The sequence below is a fragment of the Sporobolomyces koalae genome (assembly GCF_050403365.1).
Source record: "Sporobolomyces koalae JCM15063 DNA, S_koalae_JCM15063T_v1_ctg2, whole genome shotgun sequence".
Classification (NCBI taxonomy): Eukaryota; Fungi; Basidiomycota; class Microbotryomycetes; order Sporidiobolales; family Sporidiobolaceae; genus Sporobolomyces; species Sporobolomyces koalae.
This window is the reverse complement of record NW_027481769.1, coordinates 778538-804926: the sequence shown is the minus strand read 5'-3', so window position 1 is coordinate 804926 and position 26389 is coordinate 778538. Positions and strand designations below refer to the sequence as shown.

At 54.9% G+C, this 26389-nt stretch overlaps 10 protein-coding genes across 10 annotated transcripts; 5 read left to right on the top strand and 5 right to left on the bottom strand.

The window, feature by feature from the left end:
* Positions 1-109: 109 nt before the first annotated feature.
* JCM15063_005786 (RNA exonuclease) lies at positions 110-2752 on the bottom strand (the record flags this gene model as incomplete). The annotated part of the gene is made up of 10 exons (XM_076676007.1): positions 110-450; positions 530-772; positions 853-1075; positions 1161-1299; positions 1382-1497; positions 1574-1803; positions 1883-2168; positions 2243-2308; positions 2368-2433; positions 2495-2752. The coding sequence occupies 10 exons, from the start codon at positions 2750-2752 to the stop codon at positions 110-112; spliced, it is 1968 nt and encodes a 655-aa protein (XP_076537146.1).
* A 379-nt stretch (positions 2753-3131) lies between these two features.
* Positions 3132-7810, top strand: JCM15063_005785 (uncharacterized protein; the record flags this gene model as incomplete). The annotated part of the gene is made up of 6 exons (XM_076676006.1): positions 3132-3295; positions 3369-4904; positions 4972-5133; positions 5212-6821; positions 6878-7190; positions 7276-7810. The coding sequence occupies 6 exons, from the start codon at positions 3132-3134 to the stop codon at positions 7808-7810; spliced, it is 4320 nt and encodes a 1439-aa protein (XP_076537145.1).
* A 167-nt stretch (positions 7811-7977) lies between these two features.
* JCM15063_005784 (uncharacterized protein) lies at positions 7978-10363 on the bottom strand (the record flags this gene model as incomplete). Its single annotated transcript, XM_076676005.1, has 5 exons — positions 7978-9639; positions 9712-9888; positions 9953-10063; positions 10128-10269; positions 10335-10363. 5 exons carry the CDS (start codon positions 10361-10363, stop codon positions 7978-7980), a joined length of 2121 nt encoding a protein of 706 aa, XP_076537144.1.
* A 191-nt stretch (positions 10364-10554) lies between these two features.
* On the bottom strand, positions 10555-12563 carry JCM15063_005783 (uncharacterized protein; the record flags this gene model as incomplete). Its single annotated transcript, XM_076676004.1, has 5 exons — positions 10555-11602; positions 11676-11998; positions 12074-12183; positions 12253-12318; positions 12374-12563. The coding sequence occupies 5 exons, from the start codon at positions 12561-12563 to the stop codon at positions 10555-10557; spliced, it is 1737 nt and encodes a 578-aa protein (XP_076537143.1).
* Positions 12564-12658: 95 nt separating this feature from the next.
* Positions 12659-13529, top strand: JCM15063_005782 (uncharacterized protein; the record flags this gene model as incomplete). The annotated part of the gene is made up of 2 exons (XM_076676003.1): positions 12659-12793; positions 12861-13529. The coding sequence occupies 2 exons, from the start codon at positions 12659-12661 to the stop codon at positions 13527-13529; spliced, it is 804 nt and encodes a 267-aa protein (XP_076537142.1).
* A 370-nt stretch (positions 13530-13899) lies between these two features.
* POP2 (CCR4-NOT core DEDD family RNase subunit POP2) lies at positions 13900-15262 on the bottom strand (the record flags this gene model as incomplete). Its single annotated transcript, XM_076676002.1, has 6 exons — positions 13900-14145; positions 14220-14333; positions 14407-14469; positions 14535-14649; positions 14714-15069; positions 15143-15262. The coding sequence occupies 6 exons, from the start codon at positions 15260-15262 to the stop codon at positions 13900-13902; spliced, it is 1014 nt and encodes a 337-aa protein (XP_076537141.1).
* A 554-nt stretch (positions 15263-15816) lies between these two features.
* On the top strand, positions 15817-16535 carry JCM15063_005780 (coiled-coil-helix-coiled-coil-helix domain-containing protein; the record flags this gene model as incomplete). The annotated part of the gene is made up of 5 exons (XM_076676001.1): positions 15817-15916; positions 15984-16071; positions 16160-16232; positions 16298-16357; positions 16446-16535. The coding sequence occupies 5 exons, from the start codon at positions 15817-15819 to the stop codon at positions 16533-16535; spliced, it is 411 nt and encodes a 136-aa protein (XP_076537140.1).
* A 784-nt stretch (positions 16536-17319) lies between these two features.
* JCM15063_005779 (uncharacterized protein) lies at positions 17320-21234 on the top strand (the record flags this gene model as incomplete). Its single annotated transcript, XM_076676000.1, has 15 exons — positions 17320-17374; positions 17460-17584; positions 17663-18118; positions 18209-18340; positions 18403-18475; positions 19088-19372; positions 19505-19657; positions 19730-19958; positions 20036-20165; positions 20235-20522; positions 20599-20778; positions 20851-20868; positions 20933-21013; positions 21078-21132; positions 21200-21234. The coding sequence occupies 15 exons, from the start codon at positions 17320-17322 to the stop codon at positions 21232-21234; spliced, it is 2295 nt and encodes a 764-aa protein (XP_076537139.1).
* Positions 21235-21811: 577 nt separating this feature from the next.
* On the top strand, positions 21812-24606 carry RIX7 (putative AAA family ATPase RIX7; the record flags this gene model as incomplete). Its single annotated transcript, XM_076675999.1, has 8 exons — positions 21812-21826; positions 21888-22361; positions 22428-22529; positions 22594-22711; positions 22773-22920; positions 22981-23740; positions 23809-23928; positions 24004-24606. The coding sequence occupies 8 exons, from the start codon at positions 21812-21814 to the stop codon at positions 24604-24606; spliced, it is 2340 nt and encodes a 779-aa protein (XP_076537138.1).
* Positions 24607-24678: 72 nt separating this feature from the next.
* SVP26 (Svp26p) lies at positions 24679-26319 on the bottom strand (the record flags this gene model as incomplete). Its single annotated transcript, XM_076675998.1, has 6 exons — positions 24679-25445; positions 25525-25781; positions 25860-25948; positions 26010-26071; positions 26158-26175; positions 26247-26319. The coding sequence occupies 6 exons, from the start codon at positions 26317-26319 to the stop codon at positions 24679-24681; spliced, it is 1266 nt and encodes a 421-aa protein (XP_076537137.1).
* Positions 26320-26389: the final 70 nt, after the last annotated feature.

Here is a 26389-nt window from a genome sequence, read left to right as displayed (position 1 = left end):
TGCAATCCCGAACACATCTGTTTCTCTCTCTGAATCAAGCGGTTCCCCCCAGCGAGTGTCTAGAGTTGCAAGACGTGCGGTAGACATTTGGTGCGGTCCCTACTCCGTTTCACGAAGATTTAACGCAATAGAACGACAACCCGAATCGACACCTCTCGACCTCGTCCACCAGTTTGCGATCGTCGCTCTCCATCCATCGATCTTCAGGCAAGATCTCACTCTGTTTGATCGTGCGCCACAGTTTGTCGAACTTGGCCTTCTTGGCCGAGAGGGTCGACATGAGTCTCGGATCGGAATGTCCCGTAAAGATGATCAGTGCGGTCAACGGAGGCAACGCGGCGTGCAGTTCGACTAGTTGTCGATTCAGGTTCTCGTATGCCGACGCAATGTCCGATTCAGTCGAAGAAGTTTCGGTCTCGGGTTTCGCAGTCGAAGTCGAATTTTGTGACCCTGAACACATACACCGCTTGAATCAGAAACTACTTCCTCGACAGTTTGAGAAAACCAGACTAGGGAAGGCGAGACTCACATCCCAGGGCATGACTGAGGTCCATGAACCTTGCGAGGGTCAAATCGTGGTTCTCGACATGTTCGAGTACGCCTTTGAGGACATCTTCGTCGTTCTGACATGCGACAGCAGTTGTCGCTTTCGCTCCATGCCATTGTCCAGGAGAACCATGATCGATCACGACTGAAGTTTTCGGATCTTGACCTCGAGACAAACGTTCAAAGATGGTTTCTTGATCCGTCACAAACTCTCCAAAACCTGGACCTGGAAACACCAACCCGAAGGGATTTACTCTTCAATTTTGTGTGCAAGCGTTTGCAGTCGTCGAGAAGATGGAATTTTACCTTTTTGCATCTTGAGGTTGAGCAATTCGACGCAAGTCCTCGCATCTTCTTCACTGTCGTGACCTCCAACCGTCACGACCTCTCCTTCGACAGATGCACTCGTGCTGGTTTGGATCTCCTTTTTGAGCCATTTTTGAGCGAGCCATTTCAGGGACGCTTTGAACGGTGGTCCTCGAGGATGTTGATAGATGACCGAGGTGTCGATGATGAACGTGTGAATGAGCTACAAGATCAAAGGAGAGAAAGGAGAGTTAGGATTCGGGATGAGTGGAAAAAAGGGGCAAAGACGCGTTTGAAGGTCTACTCACTTTGAGTACTCGGAGATCGGATTCGAGCGAGTGTCCGAGAAGGATCGTCTGGTAGTCGATCAACTGGGAGAGATCCTTCTGCACATCTTCGAGCGTTGTCGTGACGTCCTTCAACATTTCTTCAGTCAAGCCCGAGAACCTGCAGCGCAAGATAGTCTAGGTGTGAGCATGACCGTGACGATTTGGCAGGCGAGGAGAGCATGGAAAAAAAGAGAACAAACCGGGTCAAGTAATCCGTAATGGGTTTCTTGGGTTTCACGAGCTTGTCGTACACTCTGACGCCTTTCTGATCGACCAAACTCAACCTTGCGAGTTCAGAACCGTCTTCGGTCAAACACTGTTCCTTGCATAAGCGTTAGCGCACCAAAGATTCCCCCTTTTTTACCTTTGAGGACTCCGAAGCATAGACTGACCATCTCGCAATCGAGACCGTACACCTTGCGAAGGGTGCCCGATTCGAGGGGGACGAAGGGAGCTTCGACCCATCCATCCTCTCGTTTCCACGCGTCCCAAGAAGCAGTCGAGGTCGAAGGCGTCGGTACCGGGTTTGGTAGCGGGGTCGGGGTCGGGTAGTTTTGCTCAAACATTTGCGACGGAGTCATGAGGTAGGCGGAAGGGTCTGCAGTTTTCAGCTGCTGTCCACCTGAATTTTTCGAAAACAAAGGTCAGTGAGAAAGGCGCGCGCGAGAGAGGGAGAAAGACAAAGAGAGAGAGAGACTCGCGTTCTTTCCTGGCCTTCTCGCGTCGATCCTTCTCTCCCGAAGTCAAAGGGCACGTCGTGAAGCTTTGGTACCCGCTGTGCATGCGGTTCTTCTCGCCGGGTGCTTTCGTCGGACATGCGTGACTGAACAGTTTCGCAAACACGGGCAGTTCGTTCGCGAGGCCTGCGACACTCGACGCGAGGGAGAAGGGCAAGTTGGAACTGAGCGGAGGCTGCGGAATGCCGAGCGTTGTTGGTACGATTCCGGGTACCATGAGGGCGACGACTCTTTGCACGTTGCTTCGGTTCTGACGCAGGCCAGGGTCAGTGAGGGGGAAAATATCACCGGAGAATCTGAGAGGAGAAAACAACGAGAATTTACTTTGACAAATAGCCACGGTTGAGCCTTGTCGTTCGCCAAGAGGTGCAGGACAAAATCCCTGACATCCTGTTTGCGGCGACCATGGTCAGGGTGTGCTCGCGAGCTGGAACGGCAGAAGGAAATACCTTGATCTGAATGGTCCTTCCCCCTTTGAATCCTCGAGTATCGAACGAGAAGCTTGGTGGATTGTCCTAGTAGCAGCACGAGCCTTGTCAGTTTCGACGAAGCACGAGGGGGTTGGTTGACGCGTACGAGGGCCTTTTGGAGTTCCTTTCTGCGTTTCTTTGCTTTCCCCTTGTCGAGCTTGGTCGGAGTGGCGACAGTCCCGAGCAGCTTTGCATGGGCGTCGACGGACGGGTCGACCGAAGCGGGTTCCGAGTCCGAGTCGGCAGCGTCGGGCGCAGTTGATGAGAGTTTACGTTTCTTCGCGTGCGGGCTCGTACCGTTCTCGACTGTCAGGGTCGGACCGTCGACTGCTGCGGTTGATGTCGTTGCTGCCCTCTTGCCCATTGGATTCGATCGAGATTCGGCCGACTCGCGGTTGCGCAGAGTCGAGAAAGTTTTCGGTTTCGAAATTCGGGCGGAGGCGCGCGCGCGATCGCCGGTTCGCACCACTCGCTGCGTTCGTCTCGCTCTCGTCACTCTCATCGCACACTTGAAAGCGCGCTATTTGTCCGCTGGAGCAGATATACTCCGACGCAAACTCCGAGCGGATCCGATCCTGCACGTGCGCTGTTGCACGAGCCGAGACAGGCAAACCGAACGTCACTTCAACTAGTACTCGCGCGCCGCACTACTCTCGGATCTATCTTCAAGGCCTCGAACAGATCCGCCAAACTCTCTCTCTCTCTCTTTGATCGAGTGAAAGCACGGACAGCGGGCGACGACGATGCCTTCCCGTGCACCGCCGATCGCATCCGCCAGCGTCCTCGGCAAAGCCAACGCCAAGGCACAGCGTCAAGCTGGCCTCGACGCGAGTCACGCCATCGCAAAGCGTCGCGCAACTGGCCGATCGTTTGTCGGCATCAGCCGCGCTGGAGATGGCGGTCCAATGTACGCATCCTCTCGCTCTCTCCCCGATCTCATGGTAATCACCAGCGTCCTGACCCCATCTTGCCTTTGCAAGACATGGAGCAATGTATGACGCCGACGACGATCCAGATCGACTGTACTACTCGAAAGGTTTGGGTCGGCTCGACTCGGAGGAAGAGTCGGGCGACGAGGACAGCGATGTCCTCGGCGAAGGCGATGATGCGTGGGACGAGATTGAGAATCAGGACATCGAGGATGGCGATCCAGACGACGACGATGCGCTCCATTTGAACGGCGGCAGCAGTCGACCGGGCCTCCCGCCCTCGTCCACCTACCGACGCCCCTCCGTCTCGTACGACCTGAACCCGCCCGAGTACGTCCCACCAATCGAAGAGACTGAATCAGACTCGGAGGACGACCAGCCCGAAGTCAAGGCCAGGTTCGAGTGGCAGCACATGCTCAACAATGTCCTCCAGGGCAACGTGCTCAAAAGTGAAAAGACTCGACTCTCGACCGCGAGTCTCTCGACCACCAAGAGTCTCAAGAACGGGTTCAACGACGGCTTCAATTCGACGAAACGACAGCGCGCGTACGCGATCTGGTTCTTGCTGCGTGCCAAAGTGCGCGGCAGGACATCCGACGAGGAGAGCCGGTTCCTCGAGGAGGCGCGCTCCAAAGTCGACGACGTAATCGACGAGTTGACCAAGTTCAAGGTGGTCGAACTCGTGCAGGAGGAAGGCGGCGTCGTGCTCGATGCCGGCATCGTGCAGCGCAATGCGGCCGATCAAGTGTCGTCTCTCCTCAAGCGTGTCGACTGGTGCGAGTCGCTGTACCCGAGTCGTCGTGCGCTCGCACTCGAGAAGGAACGGCTCGATGGCGACGAGATCACCCGTAGGCTCGACGCGCTGCGAACCTGGCAGCAGATCACCCGGCGGCTCAAAGTGACCGTCGGAATCCTCAAGAAGTGGACCGGCAGCGATTGGGAGAAATTGTCGCGACCGGGCACGTTCGAGGATCCCGAGAAGAACTCGGCGAGCGCGACGGCGGGCAGCGCGAACGATCGTGGCTTCATCGCTGTCATCGTGCGCGAGGACAGTCTGCAATCGACGTTCGAGAAGCGCATCTTGACCGACCTGTACGCCCTCGTCGACACGGCGAGATCGGCCATCATCGAGCTACAACCGATCTTCAGCGCGATGAACTTGCCTGGGTTCACCGAAGATTTGTTCCGACTCGCCATCTTCCCGTCTCGACTCGCCCAAGAAGCCTTGCGCACGACGCTCGAGTCGGTCAGCAACATTCACGACCCGTCGGTCGTCCTGATCGACCAGCTCACGGCTGACTTGCGCAAAGGCCTCGAAGTCGCGTGTCAGATCAAGCGTCAGTACACCGAGCTCGCAACCCCCGATCCCGAGGCGGGCTGGTCGCTCCAAGATCGACTCGACGGGTACGAGGAAACGCTCCTCGCGACTCTCCGCTTCTTCTTCAAGCTGCTGCACTGGAAACTCAAGAGTCCGAGCAAGGCAATCTACTTCAAAGAGACGGAAATCGTCGAGAATGAGTGGGGGTTCCTCAGCAACGTGACGGAAGAAATCGACAGCGGCGACTTGCTCGTTGGAGAGCACTTCAGGTACGCACCGGCAGTCCTGTTTGAGCACGTCTCGTCCTCCAAACTGATCAAGGAATCCGAATTGCAGCACTCTCACGCATCGATTGCTCGTGCGCGTCATGTCTTACTTTGAAACACAGCTGCAGGTTCTCGAGACTCGCGACATGACCGCTCAAGAAATGCTCAGGTGGTTCAGCCAGACGCTCGACAACGTTCGTGCTCGTCATCGCAAACTGCTACGATTCGGAAAGTGAGTCCGCGATCCTTCCGCCTGCCGGAACACCTGAGCAGCTCGCTGAACGGGCGACTCTTTCATCGCTGTCCGCAGGACCATGTTGCAGCGTTTCGAAAACTCGGCAGAGTACTCGCTCGACAATATCGACTTGACCACTTTCATCAACTGCCTCATCGCGTCGGACCATTTCATGATCTACACCGGCACGTTTGAGCGAGAAGGCATCTACATCATCGGAGATCCGGCCTTGCACGAGCATCCGGATCTCGCGCGGAGCATCCTTGCTCGCTGTTTCAGCAACAACACGCAAGGCGACGCGGTCGAATTCCCGGATCACCCAATGCACTACGTTCTCCTTCTCTCCCCCCGCGATCCCTTCATGTGGACTGGACGCGTGATGAATCTCGAACTCCCGAAACTCGATTTCGATCTGCGCGAACGCCGAGTCCGCCTCGTATCCGATGGACCCGCCGCTCGACTCGCTCGGTCAAAGCAAACTTTCGTCGACCTGTTTCCGGCATTCCGTCGCAACGTCTTGGTCGAACAGAAGGCTCACCTCGCTGGCGTCAATCGAGAGACGAAAAAAATCGGTCGAGCGATTTTCCGACTCGCTGAAACGTTCCTCAATGCCGTCGATCGAGTGCGTGCGGTCTCGCTGCGCAAGCAAGATCAAGGACCCGAACTCCTCGGCTCGTACTTTGCTTTTGCGGCCGATCTCGGTACCCGTTCGCTTCGATACCTCGAACCTGCCCTTCGTAGCCGCTACGTCCTCGCACTCATGAAGTTCTCGATTCAATGGATCGCGTTCATCTGTGACAACTGTGTTCCGACCGACCCCCGCACATTCAAGTGGGCCGTTGCCGCACTCGAATTCACGATGGGTATGACCAAGAACGACAACATTCTCAAGTTCTCGGAGGACGAGTTTGCCCTCCTTCGCTCCAAAGTCGCGAGTTGCATGACCCTGCTCATCTCGCACTTTGACATCCTCGGTGCACGCTCGAGTTACGAAGCGAAAAAGGAGCAGGACCGAATCGACGCTGCGAGGTTGGTCACGAAGGCTCAGCTCGCAGACCGACTCGCGAGCTTGCGAGCGAAACGTCGAGATCAGGAAGGTGACGACGATGTCGAATCGACCATCACGTCTCTACAGATGGCGTGGGATCAACGCATGGAAGCGCTCAAGGCCCTCGATGAAGACCGCAGTGCGATCGAATCGAACAATCGCGTCGTTGGACGCGTGCTTGATCAGAACCGTGCCGAAGACCGATCGTTGGCATTCCTCGCGTCCTCGTCTTCCAACATCTCGCTCCGATGGCAACAAGGCAAGTTCATTGGAGGAGGAACGTTCGGCAATGTGTACCTCGCGGTCAATCTCGATTCAGGAGAAGAACTCGCCGTCAAGGAGATCCGGTTCCAGGATCTGCAGTCTGCACCGCACCTCGTCAAGACGATTCGGGACGAGATGAAAGTCATGGAGATGCTGCGACACGACAACATTGTGCAGTACTACGGTATCGAGGTGCATCGAGACAAGGTGTACATTTTCGAAGAGTACTGTCCTGGAGGCAGTCTTGCAAACTTGCTCGAACACGGCCGAATCGAGGACGAGATCATCATTCAAATTTATGCACTCCAGATGCTCAGCGGTCTCATCTACCTTCACTCGCAGAACGTGGTCCACAGGGATATCAAACCCGACAGTGAGCCTTCTCCGTTCCTCCTCATCGGAAGCTTACTGAGTACCTCTTTCGATCAGACATCCTGCTCGATTCAAACGGAACGATCAAGTACGTCGATTTCGGAGCGGCCAAAGTTCTCGCCAAGAATCAGAAGACGCTCGCGTCTCGCAGTCGGATGAACCTCTCGAGTGCACCCAAACTCGACGAGAACGGACAACCTGGACCTGCCGATGCCAATTCGCTCACGGGTACGCCCATGTACCTGTCGCCCGAGACGGTCAAGGGTGAACGTCGAGGCAAAATGGGAGCGATGGACGTGTGGGCGGTCGGGTGTGTGATCCTCGAATGTGCGACCGGTAGAAGGCCCTGGAGTAATCTCGACAATGAATGGTTAGACTTTTCTTTCATTCTTTGTTCGACCTCTTCGCCCCGCAAGAGTCGCACTCAGCTGATTCGTCTTTTCGGGGTTGACCAGGGCGATCATGTTCCATATTGGAATCGCGGTACAGCATCCACCTCTTCCGGAACCTCACCAATTGTCCGAACTCGGCATCGATTTCATTCGTCAATGTCTCGATATCGATCCTGACAAACGTCCTTCTGCCGAAGAACTCATGTTGCACCCTTGGATCCAAGAAGCTACCGCTCAAATCGCGGCCGCGTATGAAGAAGAGTCTACCCCTCCTGGGAGTTACATTCGAACTGGACCCGATACGAGTTACTCTGAGAGCGTATCCAACATGACGATCCAGGAAGTGCCAGAAGAGGAAGAGGAAGACGGAGACAACGGTCAGTACGACCATCAGAGCGAGGATGCCGATTATCAAGGCGAGGAAGAACAGGTCGAGGGTTACGACGCGGACGGTGCGCAGGACGAATTCGACGAAGGAGAACAGGGAGAGTATTATCAAGACGACGAGGAAAGTCAAGCGTATGAGGCAGGACAAGGTCAACTCGATTCGCTTGCAGAACAACCCGAAGAGGAGGAACTGGACGAACCGCATCATTAGAAGAAGGAAACGGGTTTTGGTGATCAGGGAACCGCACATATGATCAAAAAGGTTTTTTGATGCTCTTTTCTCAAGGCAGTGATTGTTGCGTTGTTGTAGCAAAACATGTTGTACATCTCTCCTTCACCGTCTTCCGGTTGAAATCAAGGGTAAACTACAATCTTGTGTTATCGTCTCCTGCGCCCCGCAACCACTGCAACCCCTTCGATCTCGATCTCGTCTTCAACCTCGATCGATCCTGGTCTCCTTCCGAGCAAGACTCGAGTTTTCCGTTTCGGCGCGGAAGTCGCTACTATCGGTTGCGACTCTTGTTCTTGAGCGTGCTGCGGTGAAGGCGCTCTCGACGAAGTTCTCGAACCTGCCGTCGCACGCGACGGTTGAGCTTGTAGTCGAGAAGTTCGTGTGCTCGGTACCGCTTTTGCTATTGTCGTCCTGCTCGCTACCGCGGTCGGTACCTTGCGCTGATTGATGGTCGTTACCGCTGGTGCTTCTTCGTGCTCGGCATGGGTTTCAGTGAGGGGTACCCTCCTCGCCTTTCTCTGCCTCGGTGCTATCTGTTCTGCTTCACCTTCGTCTGCCACTGGTTCCTCCACCGGTGTACTTCTCGTTGCACGAGTCTTGATACTCGTCATTACTCGATTCGTCGAAGAAGACGAAGATCTGGCAAGTACTCCTAGTTTCGTACGCTTTTTCGGACTGGGCGAACCGCCCACCTCGTTCTCGTCATCAAGATCGATCGCGAGTTGCGAGATCGCTCCCAAAGCGCGTTGTCGAGGAGTCGCTGCCGCAGTTTTCGACTCCGTATTCGAATCCAAAGCCTTCCTCTTCGACGCGATTTGGGCACTCGTGTCTTTGCTCGGCGTGTTCGTAATGATGGAGTCCATCGCCTTCTTGTCGACCACAGGGGAGGACTTGAGCTTCTTGCGTCGGGGAGTCACGATCTCTTCCTTTTGGGTGTCTGCTTCATCGTCTGAATTGACCACGGTAGCGATCGATCGCTTTGCCTTCCTCCTGTTCGTCGTCGATCGCTTAGAGGTCTCCTGTGACTCCTCTCGACTACTTTCTTCGACTTGCATCTCGACCTCGTTGATGACACTTGCTCGACTGCTGAGAGGGGAAGAACCGCGAGGTCGAGGTGTGGAGGCATCGAGGTGGAACGCTCCAGGAGGAGCGGGTGTGGGAGGAACAATCGAAGGAATCGTTCGAGCTGAAGAATCTCGGATCGAGCCAGGCGGGGTAGACAGAGATGTTGAAACCAAGTCGGGATTGATGGTCGAGCTCGATCTGCGAGAAGTATTTGGTGGTCCGACGGGAGGGGAAGGAGGAGCGTTTCGGATTGCGGGGCGCGAATGAGAATCGGTTTTCGGATGCGACGGCGGGTGTCCAACGTGATTATTGCTCGGTAAGGTAGTCGGCACAGGAGGGAGAGACTCGAGAGAAGGGTAGATCGATCCGCTCGAGGTGGAGATACGGGACGACGAGGCGACTGGGAGGCGAGACGTCGAAGCTACCGGTCTCTGTTTGGTTGCTGTTGTCGCAGATACAGCTGTTGGCGGAAGTGGTGGCTTGATCGGTCGGAATGGAGCAGTCGAGAAAGCTGCAGGCGGGAGCGAATTTGGCGGCATCGGTCGTTGTGGTACCGTCACTGCAGTAGATAGAAGCTGACGTTTCGAGGCCTGAACCGGATTGAGCCTGATCGTGACCGGTTGCGAGAGTCGTTCGTTGATTTGGTCTGCCTGGCCCTGGGAGCGCTCGAGTGACTGGGCGAGCGATTCAGCGACTCGAGGAACAGGATGTTGTTGTCGCAGACCTCGCAAGATCGAGGGAACCTGTTCAAACAATTCAAGATCAATCGAGAAACCAAAAATGCGACTATCGATCACTCCATTAGCGGTTCTCACATCTGGCTCGACGCTGCGATATTTCCTCCACCTGGTGGCGACCCATCTTGGCAGGATCAAGAGGCAGAAGAGAGTAATCTCGACGACCTCACTGACGACGAATGTGACAAAGTCGAGCGTAGGTTCCCATGGTTTGACTGCCGGTCTGATGAACTTGTCGAATGCAATTTGTGCTCCCTGTTCCCGACCCGCGTCAGGATGATTGTCGTCTTGGAAGTTCTGACAGAGGTGCAGGACTTACGGTTTCGCGAGCGAGCAAGAGAACGAGGAGGACGAAAGCTTTGAGAGTTGTGTAGAACGGCACCCAATCAATCACCTTGTCCGCCACTTTTTCCAGTGCCAGGAATACAATCTATGGTAGGGTCTGTGTGAGCGCATTCTGTGCAACTGTGAGGCTCGAGAGTGAGGAAGCTGACCCAAACGATCCAATTCGTCATTGACCCTCGGAGCCTCTTCCTTCTCGGTACTGCCACAGTGGCACTTCTACTACCATTCGAACGTGACGAGCGTGTTTGGCGAGTGAGAGCTTTGTGGCTAGATCGAATGTTGAGCGAAATGCTGTGCCCATACATGTCAAGAGTCAGAAGATCTTGCGACTGACGAGACTATCCCCGAGAGCTCACATCGACAGCTTGAGGAACCATATCAGCATGTCGGGTCGCGAGCGCCGCAGCACAGCGCATATGGTTGAGAGATGAAAGATCGGCGCGCGCGATTATTATGGGGCCCTACGTAGCTACGCTCAGAGTGAATGCCTATTTATTTATTTTCGATACTCTTGTCAATTAATTTGCGACGTGATCGATTTCTCTCTAACACTGTTAGTACCATTATACGAAAGATCTACTCGAATCCTAGGCCCATCATCTTGAACCTTTGTTCGAGTGCATCGACGTTCGGCATGATCTTCCTCAACATCTCTTTCTTCTCGTGCTCGGACCTGACGTGCGCGTGTGCACGTCGTCCTCTGTATCCGGGAGACGACCCCGCAGAGAACGTCGACAGTGTTGGAGATGGTGGTGGGGGCGGGTACGAAGCGTTTGGGTCTCTGGCAGGAACAGCTGGTTCCGGTCGAGACACCCGACGTACATTCGTGCGCGACGATTCCGTCAGTGATGGAGATCGAGTCGGTGCTGTCGAGCGAGGAAGCGGAATAGAGGCTGTCGAAGACGAGCGTCGATGAGACGGGGTTACTGCGGTTCGTGATGCGCTCGAACTCGAGCTCGATCGAGACAGTGGGACGGGTGGGGGCAGCATGGCAGTCTCGCGATCCTCGCGTTTCGAAGAATGTGACGCGGGTTGAGACGTTTCTCGCCCGACCGTGACTTCGGCGGGTGGCGCACGCGGTGTGGCAGGGATCGACTGAGTCCGTCGATGAGATGGACGCGATCGCGCAAGATCAGGCGAAGCTGGAATCGGCTGCAACGGGTTTCTGGAAGACCTGACAAAGCGCGGCCGAGGTGTCGCTTCCACGTCCAAGGCCGGTCTCGCAATGGGTTGCGAGGGAGTCCGCTGTGGTGGAGCGAGTGAAGCCGCGAGCGAGCTTGTCGGGAAATTCAACAGAGATTGAGACCGCTTGTGTCGCAGGCCTCGAGGTCGTTGGGGTGTTCGACTCGGAGACGGGTCGCGAGATGACAATGCCGCCGAGGACGATGAAGGCGGCCCTCGAGCATCTCCTTGAGAAGTTGAGCGTTGATGCGTTCTGGGTTTGGTTGGAGTTTGCGGAACAAAATCCGTGACTGCATCTGCCAGCATCGATGGTAGCTGCTGATGACTGAACGTATCTACGGTCGAGGACGGATACCGTGCGGACGAGGTACTGGAGGGATTCGTCTCGGTTGATTCTGATTCCGGCAAGAGATAGTAGTACAGCAGCTCGATGACCTTGATCCTGATCATAGCAAGGGCAAGAGTCAGGCCCGAAGGTGATGCATGTTTCGAACGATCGATCCCGCGGATCGTACCTGACAGCCTGCGCAACGTTGCGATCCTTGAGCACCCCAACGATACTCACCAAACCGCCCACCTCTTCGAATGCTCTCGCGTTCTTGGGTCTGTCAACCAAAGCACACAAGAGCGTGTCGAGAGTTGCGATCGCGAGCTGTTCTGCAACAGCCGATCGAGCCCCTAACGACGAGCGATTCGGCGTCAAGGGATCCGAAGAGTGCGGAGGGAAGGCGGGTGATGTCGGTGACAGGACCGGAGAGGGAAGCGGCGAGGCATTCGGCGTCCGCAGCGCAGTCGCAGGGACAGTCGCTCGGGTGGATTCCAAAATCGCGACGAGATACTATCATTTTCGAGATTCCGACGAAGATTCCTTCAGTGTCTCGATCAAGTTCATAGCAGGATATGTTTGACGTACCTCAAGACTGGACTTGCGCGCAAACAAGCGTTGGCTGCGACGGTGCAATAGCAGCAAGCCCTGAATGAGCGCCAAACATCGCAGCATGTTCTCCCTTACGGCGTCTGCGTCTGTTCATTCCATGTCGGGATTAGCATGGGAGTGTCTAGAGCTGGAACGATAACAACAGAGAGACGGACCCGAGCCGCGGAAGGACTCGATGCGGACGAGCGACCGGCCGAGCCACTCTAGCAAGCCAGAAACGACTGCATGACGACACAGTCAGCTACATATTGTGCTTCCGGGTATCTGCGAGCTCACTATTGCAATCTAGGCGATCTTGGGACGCGAGAAACGCGTGAACGAGTTTCGGGTGAGGATCGAGGGCGAGCGGCGCAACTACGGCCTCAATCTGGCTGATCGCGATCGCATGACGAGCCGGAGTCGAATGTAACGATAGTAGAGTGTCTAGGGCATCGGCAACGAGAGGTTGGAACGTCCGATGATTCATCGTCGGCGACAAGCAGCCAAAACTCGCGACCCCTTGCTGTCTCTCTCTCTTCCACCACCGACGATGCGCTAGTATCGTATGATTCAGGATTTTTCATGCCTGACAGCTTGTTCGGATCAGACTCGGAGGAGGATGAGGATCAATACGAATTTCTCGACGCATCAACCCCACTTGATGTTGAAGACGCTGCACCGACTGATCAGCACCCACTTGCACCGCGAGCCTCATGTGTGAGCGAGATCCGTACAGGATACGAAGCGACGCCGCTCACAGCTGATGTCCTGTAAGCGCAAACAGCCATCGACTGTGCTCGGCTCGGATCCGAGGGCGCCTGCTCCGATCCCAGGACTGTTCCTGTTTCCAAACGCGATCCCACTTGACCTACAACATGTACTCACGCTCAACTTGTCGTCCTCGGTCTGGCCCTCGACTTCGAACCAAGTCATGCTCTTTGACTCTCCCACCCATTCGTCCTTGCCCAACTTCCTAAATCCCGTCCTCGACCTCCTGCCCGAGATTCTCTCGCCGATACCCGAGTCGGTTCGAAAGATCATTTTCGACAACGCGAGACCGAGACAGTGTATCTTGAACTTGTACCACCCTGGTCAAGGCATCGCGTCTCACGTCGACCTCCCGAATCGATACGACGATGCGATTGTCGGGATCTCACTCCTGAGTCCAATCGTAATGGACTTTACGCGAGCTCCTCACTTGAACCCCTCTCAAGTTTCTGACGACGACGTCGAAGCGAGGAACCAGGCTGCTGCGATCCTGCTCGAACCCGGCTCGGTCTACGTCTTGTCAGGTCCAGCTCGATACGACTATCAACACGGGATCGCATACAGGTTCGAAGACACGGTCCAAGACACCGCAAATCGTACCGAGGTTACCATTAGGAGGAGAACGAGGATGAGTATCACCCTGAGAAGATTACTGCCTGGAGCCGAAATCGTTGGACCCTCTTGAACAGCCGGACGTTCGAATCCTCAAAGAACATGCAACAGGGTCAACTTGACGGGGGGATCAAGTTGGCTATCGAGGGAGCCTCGGGATCTGAACTTTGCGAAAGTTCGCAATGGGGTCCTCAATATCAACCTCGAAGAGGTGAGGATCATGGGATGTCGGGGAATCAACTAGATGGAAACCCTGATATCCCGAATGTCGACTTGAGAAGGATTCAGATCACGCATGAGGGCGACCCAAAACACAGGGCGAGGGAGAAGATCTATATTCGCATATTACAGGCCTCTCTGCGACACACGAGATAGGGTAATAGTACACTACAAGCACAGGTGGAAAGAAAAGAAACAGCATCGACGAAACCATGATGAAAAAACTACCGAGGTTGAACTTTTGGACTCGGACTCATGATTTGAATCGCCGAGCTGACGGCTTGCTGTAACGGCATGGCCGACATGGTCGGAGTCGAGTGTGAGTATTGTTGACCGTTACCGTTCCCGCCTGCGCCATTCGCCGAACCTCCCGTTTGTTGCGGGTTGATCGGGTAGTGTACCGCTCCGGCAAATTCTCGAGGTCCTGTCGTTGGGTTTTGGTTCGAAGAATTCAAACCGTACAACACGCCCTAGTTCCCGAGACATCTCTCGAGTCAGAATCAATCGGAATCGTAGGTGAACAGGAATAGCGGGGGGAACGAACCATGAATTTCGAATCGATCGAGTTTTCGAAAAACTTGTCACGCATCTTGAAGAACGTCGACGAAGTCAACAACGAATCGGATCCGGCTTGATGTTGAGGTCCTATCCGTGCAACCTTCACGGAAGAGAGAAGAGAGCGTGTCAGCTTTCCCAGGACGAGGGCAAGAGAGGGAAGCGACCAAACTGACCTGGAGGTCGTCGGCCACCTCCTGGAGTCCACCTTTGAGGGTCTTGCAGCTTTTCATGAGGTACTGCTCGATGAGGCTTCAATCAGTACCACCGATGAAGCACCGAAGGGGGCGGCGAGCCAACAGACCTTGATATCCCAGATGCAGGGGAACCACACTCGCAGGAGATCAAAGAATTCGGTTTCAGTAGGGGGTAATGGCGAACACGACACAATCTTGAGCAAGTAGCCAAAGTCGTAGCCCCTGAGTGGCGTGATCGGGCGTCAGCGATTAGAGAGGGAAAAGGGCGAGCGTCGAGACTCCTCACGAGTGGAACGAGACCCATTGCACCTCGTCGAGGAGGACGAGGCCGGACGAAATGAGGAGTTCGCCAAAGTGTTCGACCGAGATGCCATACTCTTCGTGACGCTTAAAGTTGATGCCCGACTTGGTGAGGAGTTCGATCGATTCGGGCGCGTACATGTCGTCGTTGATGCTGAAGCGAAAGTTGAACTGCCACGTGCACACACCGGGCGCGAGGTCACCGTTCTCGTCTGCGAGGGTGATGCCGAGTTGGATGATGCGCAGCAGGTCGACGTTGCAACGGAGGGTCTGGTAGTGATAGTCGCTCGAACCTCGGAACGACCCGATCGGACGCGCGACCACTCCTGGAAACTCGGTGTCCTGCGAGAGCGAGAAAGGCTTGTCGAGTGAGTCAAGGCTCGCTCGTGTGGAAGCGCAGGAGGGAAGAGCTGACCATGGCGACGAACGGGTACTTGTCGATAGCGGCACGAATGTAACTCATCTCCTCCTCGAGGTTCTCGGCCCACACCTCCTTGATCCTGTTTGTCTGCTGCTGCTGCTGTTGTGGCTGCATCGTGACGGGGACGAGCGAGCGTGCGCGATGGGGTGAAAGCGGAAGCGGAAGCGGGACGGGGATGGAGGGGAAAGGGGACAGGAACGGCGGGAGTTCGCGGGCGCAGGCGCTACTGGTGTTCACTTGGCGAGCCTGACGTGCGAATGGTGGATGACTAGGCGAGTCGAGCGGGTGGAGCGGAGCGCGACGAGGTGATCAGTTCGAGAGCAGCTGTCGTTCCGGTCTCTTGCCCTCGACTTCAACGCGCATCCGGCACCACTTCATACCATGGTGAGTCTCGCTGTGCTTGATTACCCGTTCGAAGCTGTCTCGCTGATCCCGCTGCACGCGTCAGGCTACCCACCGCGAGGCAAAGTGAGGCTTGCTCTCCCTCGTCTCTCCCGTCTCCCACACTGCTCGAGCACCCTCCTCGAGCTCCTGATACTGACGCGCGTCGACTCTTGTGTATAAAGATTCCCCGTCAAGGACTATGTCGAGTGAGTTGCGCTTGTGTTCTTCGGTGTCCAATCGGTCGATCGCTCATCGTACCGCATTCGTCGTACAGCCCGACTCCGATGCCTTCAAACGTGCCCGAGGTGGACGAGATTGGTGTCACTTCGGCCCCGCTCAAGTCTGCTTCGTACTTTATCGGCGAATTCTGCAAGCCTTACAACGGTACGCTCGCTCAATTCTCGCTTCTCGTCAGCGTGACACTGGGGACTGACTCGATCTACCGCGACAGAGGATTTTATGCTGTGCAAGTCGGAGAACCGTGATCCAGCTCACTGCCTCAAGGAAGGTAGGAAAGTGACACGGTGTGCCCAAGACCTGTAAGTGTTGCCAGCCTCGTGACCCATTCCATCCTGGAAAGGCCCCCATAGAACTGATCCGCATGTTCTCGTGTGTCACGCTGCACAGCATCTCCAAGGTGCGATCGACGTGTCTGAAAGAATTTGACGCTCACTGGCAATGTCTCGAACGCAACAACCAAGTCGGTCTCTTTCCCTCCTCGAGCTCATTGTAAAAGACGGTCGTCTCATTACCCTACTCTATCAGGAATACTATCTTTGCCGAAAGCCCGAGCGAGTCTTCAACAACTGCGTGTTTGAGAAACTGGTACGCGAATTGCCCTCACCTGCTTTCCAGGTACTCTCAAACTCCCAGCTTGGCACTCACCGTGATATACATTCGATCATGGCAACAGAAACTCAAGAAGGACATTCCGGGGTCGCCAGCGGGTCAGGCGCAGGTGCACGAGAAGAGTTGGCCCATCTACGGCGCGATCCAGAAGTAGACTCGGGGGAAAACTTGCCACCAAAATTCGATTTCAACCCCCCCACTCTCGAAGCCAGGAAGTTTGGACACTCTCAGGTACACGGAAAAATAGAAAACAGGCTCAAACAGCACTGGACCCCCTCAAATGGGGAAGCGAGAAACCCCATCTACGGCGACTCGCTCATCTTCGTTACCTTGATGACCTTCTCCCACCTCGATTGCGGTTCTTTCCCTTTTTCTTCTGCTTCTTTGTCATCCTTCCTTTCTTTTGTGAACTATTAGCTCGTTTCGTCTGCACTCTTCCGACTACCGAGAGTCCGAACAGGCGTTGCGCTTCTTCACTCGCTTGGCCGCTGCACAATGAGCTCAGTGTTCGCTCGAGAGTTTACATCCCATGTATCGACAGCAATCTGGATCAAAAGCTGTTGTATTCTCGGCCGTCGCGTTCGATCCCGTTTTCAGCTTCTCACTTTCGACTTGCTTAATTCGCATCCGACGGCGCATTCTTGGACTTCTTTCGAGGAACCCCAAACGCGACTTTGCCACGTCTCGCGCTCGACGAATCGTCACGAGCGAAGCCGGCAAGAATCTCCGATCTATTGCAAGATTTGGATCAGCTTCGCTATTCCAGCTCTCGAAATCAGCCAATCTGCATCTTCCGCCGACACACGATCACATCTCAGGCTGTAGCGTTCGTCCTGTACGTTGATACGTGCGTGATTGGAGAAGCTCATCTCATCAATCAACCCCCACTTGGCAGGAACGATCCCCCGCTGCACTACAGTCGAGCTTTGCTACGACCAATGGAAGAAGAATCGCCTCTGGAATTCATCGAGCGATGGACCGCCCAGCTCAAAAGTGCGCTCTCGTAATGCTTCTCGTCATTCTTGCGTTAATCGCAAGAATCAGCTCCTTTACGAAAGCTGACCTTGATCGTTCATAGCTCTCGATCGAGATCTCGATCAAAGCGAATCGAACGAGGCGAACAGAGTGCTTCAGCGATTGAGCGTCGAATTGACCGCACGCGCAGGGGAATTGCCAGTCTATGAACTCGGTCGATGCGAGAGAGTAGGTCGCTTCTCTCCCCCAAGGTTCCTATCAAACCATCTAGGCTATATCTGATCAACATTGTGACCGGATCAATAGGAGCTCAAGACAATGAGGGGAAAAGTCGACGCCCAGACGAACAAGTCTATCCCGAAATCCAAATTCAGCTTCAAACGTTCAGTACCGGCCGTCGCGGCAACTGTGACCTCGACAAACTCGAGTACGAGGACTCCAAACCCTGAACTCGACCGCTCGAGACTCGTCAAAACAGCCAATCAACCGATCCCTCCTCCGACGTCTCGCAAACTCTGTCAACATCGGACTTCGACCCTGACGTACGCTTCACTTCCACATTCGACCACGAATGAAGCTCTCCTACTTGAAGATCTCGACTCTTGCCATGTCGACCTCGTTCGCACTGGAGCGTCGACAGCTACGTTTCCAGCTTTGTACCTCTCGAGGCTGGCACACTGTACCGTCTTGCTACCACGGGTCAAGGGGAGCGTCATGATTGTCGATTGTCGAGACTGTACGATCGCTTTGGGCGGACATCAAGTACGCCACGATCTCGACGTCCATTCTTTGCGGTGCAAGGGAAACTCTCACCCTCGCGTTTACGAACGCTGACTTTGCCTCGTTCGACAGATACGGATACACGATTCACGAGATTGTCAACTGCATATCGATACGCCGGGAACATCGATTATCGAAAGATGCTCGAACCTCGTCTTTAATGGCTATCCACCTGAGCTTGTTTCGCACGATCCCTCGTCCATGGTACGCCCGTTGTCGATCTTCTATCGTAAATTTCCAAGGCTCAGACTCTGCTCGAATGACAGGGGCCCGTACCACTCAACCAGCTTGGATTTATCCAAGATTTCGATTTCCCATTCGCGACTTCCAGCAACCCAAGTCCGAATTGGAGATATTTCAACCCAAACACGGACAAGCTAAATCTCGAGTATCAGAACAGACTAGAACATGGAAAGGAGAGATGAGCCGCTAAAACTCGTAATATCGGCTAAGCTCGACGTTTGTTGTGTCGAGATTCGAGAGTATCTCGATTATGCTCGGTATTATCCACGTCGGCAATACCAGTGAGCGGCTGGATTCGGGCGATGTTCCGAGCAATCGATTTTCTCGTCTCGCTCAGGCCGTTTCGCTGTCACGCGGTGTTTGCTCAGGCGGTGTTTCCTCATATCGCCATCTGATCGCTACGTTTCACTTGTCTAATCCTCATCCTGTTCTGCTCATCGCTCCCGGGACAGCGCTTAGCAAGAAGAGTCAGGTGCGCTCGTTGTTTCGTCTCTATCCACGACAAGCGGATCATGCTCACTCGAATGATCCGTCGCGTCTTGTCTCGCGCCCCTCATTCTTCTTCTCGCCCTTGTCAGACGGCTTACCCCTCTTCAGTCACTGCCTCAACTGCCGAAACACGCCTGGTTGAATTGTACCCCCGCGAATATCCTTTGGGCTACTTTCATTCGATGCACATGACTGGAATCCCTCGGGTCTGTCATCCAGCTCAATTCAGACGACTCACTCGAATCACTCCTCTCACCGCTCGAGGTCGACTCGAAACTCGTGCACGATTGGCGGAACAACAAGCTCGGACCTATGTCGAGAGGACTCGGGATTGGAAAGTGAGATTGGATGCCAGGATCGAGATTGAGGAAGAGATGACCAAGGCTTGGAGGGAAGAGCCTTGGCATCCGTACAGTGTCATCGCACCTGTCCACTTTGGAACAGTGGTCAGACAGGACAGGGTTCGCAAGATTGGGAAAGGGACGAAACCCGATCAAGATCAAGGTCAGAATGAGAGACTCAGGAGGCAAGGCGCTTTGCCGAGGGTTTCAGCACCAGCCTATCGCAGGACCTCGAGGATGATTTGGGGTCCAAACACTCCTTCCCGAACGATTCGTCCATTCTCTATTCTATCAGCTTCGACACGACTGTATTCGACCAAGACTGAAGCGCGCAAGACTAGCTTGCGATCCCAGTTTTCACCCTCGACCGAGATCGACCTAGTACGAATCATGCAAGACTTGAGACAACTCGAACTCCTCGAACTGATCAAAGGCGTCTCTCCAAAGAGTGAGTCTCACAATTCGATCCTGTTTCAGTTTTAAATCTACTGTTCGTATATTCATACGAGCCCTCTTGCAGGTGCTGTCGGATTCAAAGATGCGCATCGCGCCTTGTACCCTCTCTATCATCGACTCGATCAGCGGCAAGTCGAAGCTGTCACGTTTGGAGACCTCGACGCAGCTCTGCCCGAATTCTTCTCGAGCGCATGGACCACTATCGAACAGCGGTTGGTCAACAAGAAAGTGCTCAAGCTCGAATTGCTCTCGAAACATGACAAGGCGATGCTCAACCTCGTTGCTTTCTATTCGTCAGCTTCTGCCGCCGTTTTTGGGGTCCAATTCCCATTGATTGCAAAAACTGACACGTTTTGGATGTTCGGATCAGGATCGGTCCAAAGAGGGCGGAGGCGTTCGTCGAATATGGGTGCAAAACGGCAGACGATTTGATCGCAGCCGATCAGAAAGGTGCCATCAAGCTGAGCAAGGCACAAAAGATTGGTCTCTTGCATAAAGACGTGAGAAATGTTCTGTCAATGACTGGTTTCGCTTACCACAGTAGCTGAACACCGGACCTCGGTTATCAGGACATCGATCGATTGATACCTCGTCAAGAGATGGAGAAGCTCAAAGAAGCCCTCGAGGATTCGCTAAAGAGACTCGACCCAGAATTCGAATGTGAAATCTTGGGCTCGTATCGTCGAGGAGTCGGGTTTTCCTCCGACATTGACCTTGCAGTGCGACACAAGACTTTCATCGACAAGGATCAGACGAGTGTCAGTAAGCCTATGATGGATTCAATCGTCAAGCAATTGGAGGCAGAAGGGTTGATCACAAAGGAGAACGAGCTCATGCTTGGACCCAAAAAATACGCCGTGCGTTGCTCCTTTTCCCTCTGACTACCCCTGTCTCGAGCGTGAGATACTGACTTTCATCATACTGCGCTGTCAGGGGCTGATCAAACTGCCGCAACACCAACACTTTCGACGGATTGACATCCGCCTCGCCCCTTACCCGTCTTACCCATACATGTTGCTGGGGACGACAGGTGACGCACTTCTGATGAAGCTCTTGCGCCATACCGCGAAGAAGAAGGGTTGGTGCTTGAACGAGTTTGGGCTTGGGGAAAAGGTAACATAGCTTCCTCAACCTATCGAGCACGACAGAGGTGAAGTTGATCGCATTTTGTTTGCTTCCGAACAGTACGCTGCGGAAGATGAGGTGAGATCGCCACGCAAGTGCGCACGGCTCTTCATCGCGCTAACATTCGATTCTACGTCGACAGAATCCGAACGGCTTCAGGCCGGGAACGCTCAAGATTGTCAAGAACGAGAGAGAGATCTTTGAGCTGCTCGGATTCCCATACGTCCGTCCTGTGTGTTCTCGATAGATCCGTCAGAGAGCTGACCAGAGATTCGTGATGCCGCCAGCTCGAGCCTGAACAGCGCGACTGCAGTGTCTGGATTGAGATTTTTCGGAAAGCTGGTATGTCACCATTTTCAGTAATTCTAGTCACCTGCTAACGAAAGCTGACGGTCATTTCGTGAGTCAGGAGTGCCTGGTTTAGATCGATTGCATCGTCTATAAGCATCGGTTGCGATCTTCTGTCTATCTGCATCCGGTATCATATGTTGACTGGCTCCTCTCGCTGCAATGTTTTTGTTTGTCTGATATCCTGAGGGCTAATCAATATCCCAGGGATGGTCATTCACGCTCGAGCCTTTGAGCTTCTCGAGCGCTTTACTGCTCAATCAGCGCCACAGAGAGCCTGGTGTAGTAGTTGAGAGCTTCGTTTTTTGCCAGCAAACTCTGCCGAGTGGCAAAAAGAGGCCGTAGCTGCCTGAATGAGGAAGAGGGTGTAAGAACAAAAAGAGAAGCTCGCCCAATGTGGGGCTCGAACCCACGACCACCAGATTAAGAGTCTGGTGCTCTGCCGACTGAGCTAACCGGGCTTTGCTTGTTGTGATGGGAGCAAAACAAACAGTCATAAATGACTTTATGTAAACAGCTGCTCGATAGCCTACTATCCTTCCTTTCCCGCCCTCGCTACCCTTCAAGCGTATGTTAACAATGTATTCGAGACATTTGGCAAGGTATATCGCGCTTAATGACCAATTCGTAAACGCGTTCAGAACTTCTTTTTTCCGGCCTTCGCGCATCCATCATGAGCGCCAGTCAAGTACGGACGAGTCCATCGCTTCATAGGGAGGCCAAGCTGATATTCTGCTGGTCTGTCACAGCCGCTGCTGCACCTGAATCGTCAGCTATCGGGAATGTATCGCCGAACGAACAACCTGTCACTCAACGCTGCCTCGCCTCTCGCTGCTAGTCAGAATCAGCCTGATACACCTCCAGTAGCTTCGACCTCCTCTCTCCCAGAAGGAGTCACATCGTCCGATGCTGTAGCGCCTCCCGCAACTTCCTCATCTAAACGGAAACTGCGTCCTTCGACCTCGACAAGGGACCCTGGAACCCCCAAGCGATCGAGACCAGCGGCTACCGGCGGATCAGGAGCGACCCACACGCCCCCGACATCGAGGTTGGCAGATCTTGGAGGTGTTGATGCATGTATTGAAAGCATGTTGGAGCTCGTGGCGCTGCCTCTGACCCATCCAGAGGTGTATTTGCACACTGGCGTGAGGCCTCCGCGAGGTGTTCTGCTCGTGGGTCCTCCAGGCTGCGGTAAGACCATGCTGGCCGGAGCAATCGCCGGAGTGAGTTGCCGAAAATTCTCCCGCTCGAGCCTGATTTCCTCGTCTGACCTCTGATCATCTCTACAGGAACTCGGAATGCCTTTCATTTCAATCTCGGCGCCATCCATCGTTTCGGGAATGTCGGGAGAATCCGAGAAGCAATTGCGAGAAACCTTTGAAGAAGCGGCGGTGAGGCATCCTTGCGTTTTTGACGCTTCCAATGAGCGCGAGTCTGATCCCGATCGCTCTACAGAGAAATGCTCCCTGTATCCTGTTCATCGACGAGATTGACGCTATCACGCCCAAACGCGAAACTGCCCAGCGAGAGATGGAACGTCGCATCGTGGCGCAGCTGCTCACTTGTATGGATGGTACGTGCGCGAGCATCTCGATTGAGCGGCGTGATATGCATACTGATACTCCATACTGTAGATCTGTCGTGGGACAAGACGGACAACAAACCGGTCATGGTCATTTCCGCGACAAATCGTCCCGACTCGCTTGATCCCGCGCTTCGACGTGCTGGTCGATTCGACGCCGAGATCACGATGGGAGTACCAGACGAAGCTGGACGCGAGCGGTGAGATGGCTTGACTTTCAACCACGATCCCGAAATGCGCGCTCATTCTGATTGCAACAGTATCCTGCGAGTGCTGATGGCCAAGCTGAGATTGAGCGGCGATTTTGACTACGCGTTCCTCGCCAAGTCGACACCGGGATACGTTGGAGCGGATCTGAGCGCGCTAACAGGCGCTGCGGGAGTGATTGCAGTCAAGAGAATCTTCGAGCAGCTCGGCGAGGATACGCCAACCGATCTGACGACCGCAGAAGGCGCGATTGGTCTTTTGGGCCAGGCGCCGTCCGACGAGGCGATGCTCATGGACGACGAGACGGCCACACCACCCACCAGCATCCCAACAACTCCCGCCGCGGAAGACTCGCCTGCCCCGCTCGAATCTGCTGCGCCCGTACTCGCGACTGTGCCTCCCTTCGCGACCCTGCCACCATCTCTTGCTGCACTTCCGATCGCATCCTTCCTGCGAACACACCCTAATTCCCTCACGACGGAACAGCTCTCGACTCTTGCCCTCACGAACGCCGATTTCACTCGTGCCCTTACAATCGTTCAACCATCGTCGCAACGCGAAGGCTTCACGACGGTGCCCGACGTCACGTGGGAGGACCTCGGAGCTCTCCAGGCCGTACGGGAGGAGATGAGGATGAGCATTGTTCGACCGATTCGAAGACCCGATGTGTTCAAGATGCTGGGACTCAATGCCCCATGTGGCGTCCTGCTATGGGGACCTCCCGGAAACGGTAAGACACTGTTGGCCAAAGCAGTCGCGAATGAGAGCAGGGCCAACTTTATCAGCGTCAAAGGTCCTGAGCTGTTGAACAAGGTCAGTCACAATCGTGGCGTTAATTCCTATTCACAGCGGCTGACTGTAGCTCAAACGGGGCTGTGCAGTACGTTGGAGAATCCGAACGCGCTGTTCGTCAAGTCTTTGCGCGCGCCCGCGCTTCTTCACCCTGCATCATCTTCTTCGACGAGCTCGACGCCATGGTGCCCCGTCGAGATGACAGTCTCGTGAGTTGCTCTCCCAAATCAATCGTTCCTTTGGCAAGACCGAGACCGAGAGCGTTGACGACTTTTCGACGCCAGTCTGAATCGTCCGCTCGTATCGTCAACACGCTCCTGACCGAGCTTGACGGCCTCGAATCGCGCAAACAAGTGTTCGTGATTGGTGCGACGAACCGACCCGACATCCTCGATCCCGCCATGGTTCGACCTGGACGTCTCGACAAACTGCTCTATGTCGACCTACCCTCTCCCGCCGAACGGGTTGAAATCCTGAAAGCGTTGACGAAGAAGACTCCGCTCAGCGACGACGTCAATCTTGAGAAGATCGCACTCGATACTCGTGCCGATGGATTGAGTGGAGCCGATCTCAGTGCGCTCGTACGAGAAGCCGCAGTCGCGTCTCTGCGGGAAATGTTTACTTCGATCGATCTCGATGGACCCCCTGTCACGACTCCCCAAGACGGAGCAAGTTCAGGACCCGCAAAAGTCGAGATGAGACACTTTGAAACGGCGTTGGCGAGAGCGAACCCATCGGTCAGTGTGCAACAGAGGAGGAGGTTCGAAGTCTTGAGGAAGAAATTCGCGGGACAACCTGTCGGACACGCCAAGGATGGAGCGGTCGAACAGGAGGAGAAGGAGAGCAAGGAACGCAAGGAGCAAGAGGAAGCGAACCGAAGAGCCTGAGAAAAACCATGTCTATTTACACTGAATAATGCTAGATAGAGAGAACATCCCTCTTGTGCTGTCCTATATAGATCATCGCAGATTTGATTCTGGCGCTGCCGTGCCCGTTCGTCTCTTGACAGGTCCAAGAGTGACTACGTTTCCAACGGGTCTGCTGCTGCTGCCGGCATAGGATGACGCATTCGAATCGTACGTTCGTGCCGCGGCAGAACTGAAGCTTCCCTCGTCCGCTTGCGTCGTGTGCCTCCGAACCGGGGCTCCAGGAGGATGTACCGCCCTGAGAGCGGGAGACGCGCTGCTTCCCATTCCGAGTCCAAGTCCTCTCGAGCCTGATCCTCCTGCGGGAGGAGGGTACGAGGAACCGAGGGAAGGGGAGCTTGGTTGGATCGGCGACACGTTGCCACCGGACGAATTCCAAGGTCCGGTCGAAGAGAAGAACGAGCCGTGTTTGGGACTTGCGACGTAGGCATCGGGGTGAGGGCTGCCTCCTGTTCCTCCTCGAGAAGAGTTCGCGTTGTTATAAGGTTGGAACCCAATCGTCGGCGAGGGAGACTTGAGTAACCGGTCGCCTGATCCTGCGGTCGAGATCGGGATCGAGTTGAGGTTCGACGACAGGGAGGCCGGGCGCAGGGCAGACGGAACAATCGAGAAGGCAGAAGAGAGAGCAGATTTCATCATCGAGGAACGCTGGCGCGAGTGACGACCGAACGTCGGCGAAGTTGGTACCGTGGGAGAACTCGGACGGGATGACACGGATGAGGTCGAGTGCTCGCGAGCTCGAGCGGGTGATTCGCCGGCCGACGGCAGAACGTTGTCGTTTGCGCTGAGGCTCAGGAACACTGCAAGCAGAGAGGGGGAGAAGCGAGCCGTCAGCATCGGTCGAAGGGCCCAGAGGAAACGAGAGACGGCGCGGCTTGCGGTAGAAGGGCACGAGCCAGACGCAAACTGCGAAGAAGGTGGCGACCTCGAGGAAGCTTTCGTTGTCGCTGTTGCCGTACGCGCCGCGGCGATGATTGTAGGCGTTGTAGCGGGTGTAGTGGTGTTTCGACGACGACTGCTTTGCCGAGAAATGTCGAAATGAGAGGTAGTGCGTCAGGAGGACAAAGATGCACGAGAAAATGAAGCTGAGCGAGGTGAGCGAGATGGTCGGCCACGATTTGCGGAAATTGGTCAAGCTAGGACGGGAGCAAGAAAGCGAGGCTTGACAACATGAGCTCAGGTTTACCCTGCGGTGAGACTGCGGAAGGACTGACTAGATCAAGTGGGCGGCGATACCCGAGGCGACGAGGTGCACAGGCAGGCCATCCGCGACGTACATGACGCCGTACAGCACGACGATGCACTGAGGGTCCGACCGTCAGTGGTCGCGCCATTCAGGCTCCGCTCGGTGAGGCGGCACTCACGTAGATCAAGCGTTTCCCGATCGTCTTGGCCAGCGCGCTGTGTTCCTCGATGACTTCGGCGACTGGACAAGGGAACGTCACGTGCGGGCGATGCATGCAGTCAGCACTAACGCGGGCGGTTGTTCTCGCGCCTCGAGCCGTCACGCACCATACAGGAGACCGCTGGCTAGCAAAGTGAAGCGAAACGAGCGCATGAGTCGACTTCGATCGAGTAGGCGGTGCGAATTGGGAACGCACCGAGAGACAGCAGCACAAAGATGAGCCCGACGACTGCAGAGACGTACGACAGGCAGTGCAGCGCAGTCACCATTCCGAACCAATTCCGGGCGAGCGAAGCACCACAGTTGCACAGGCAAGCTCGACGACGCGTGTCGCCGTCG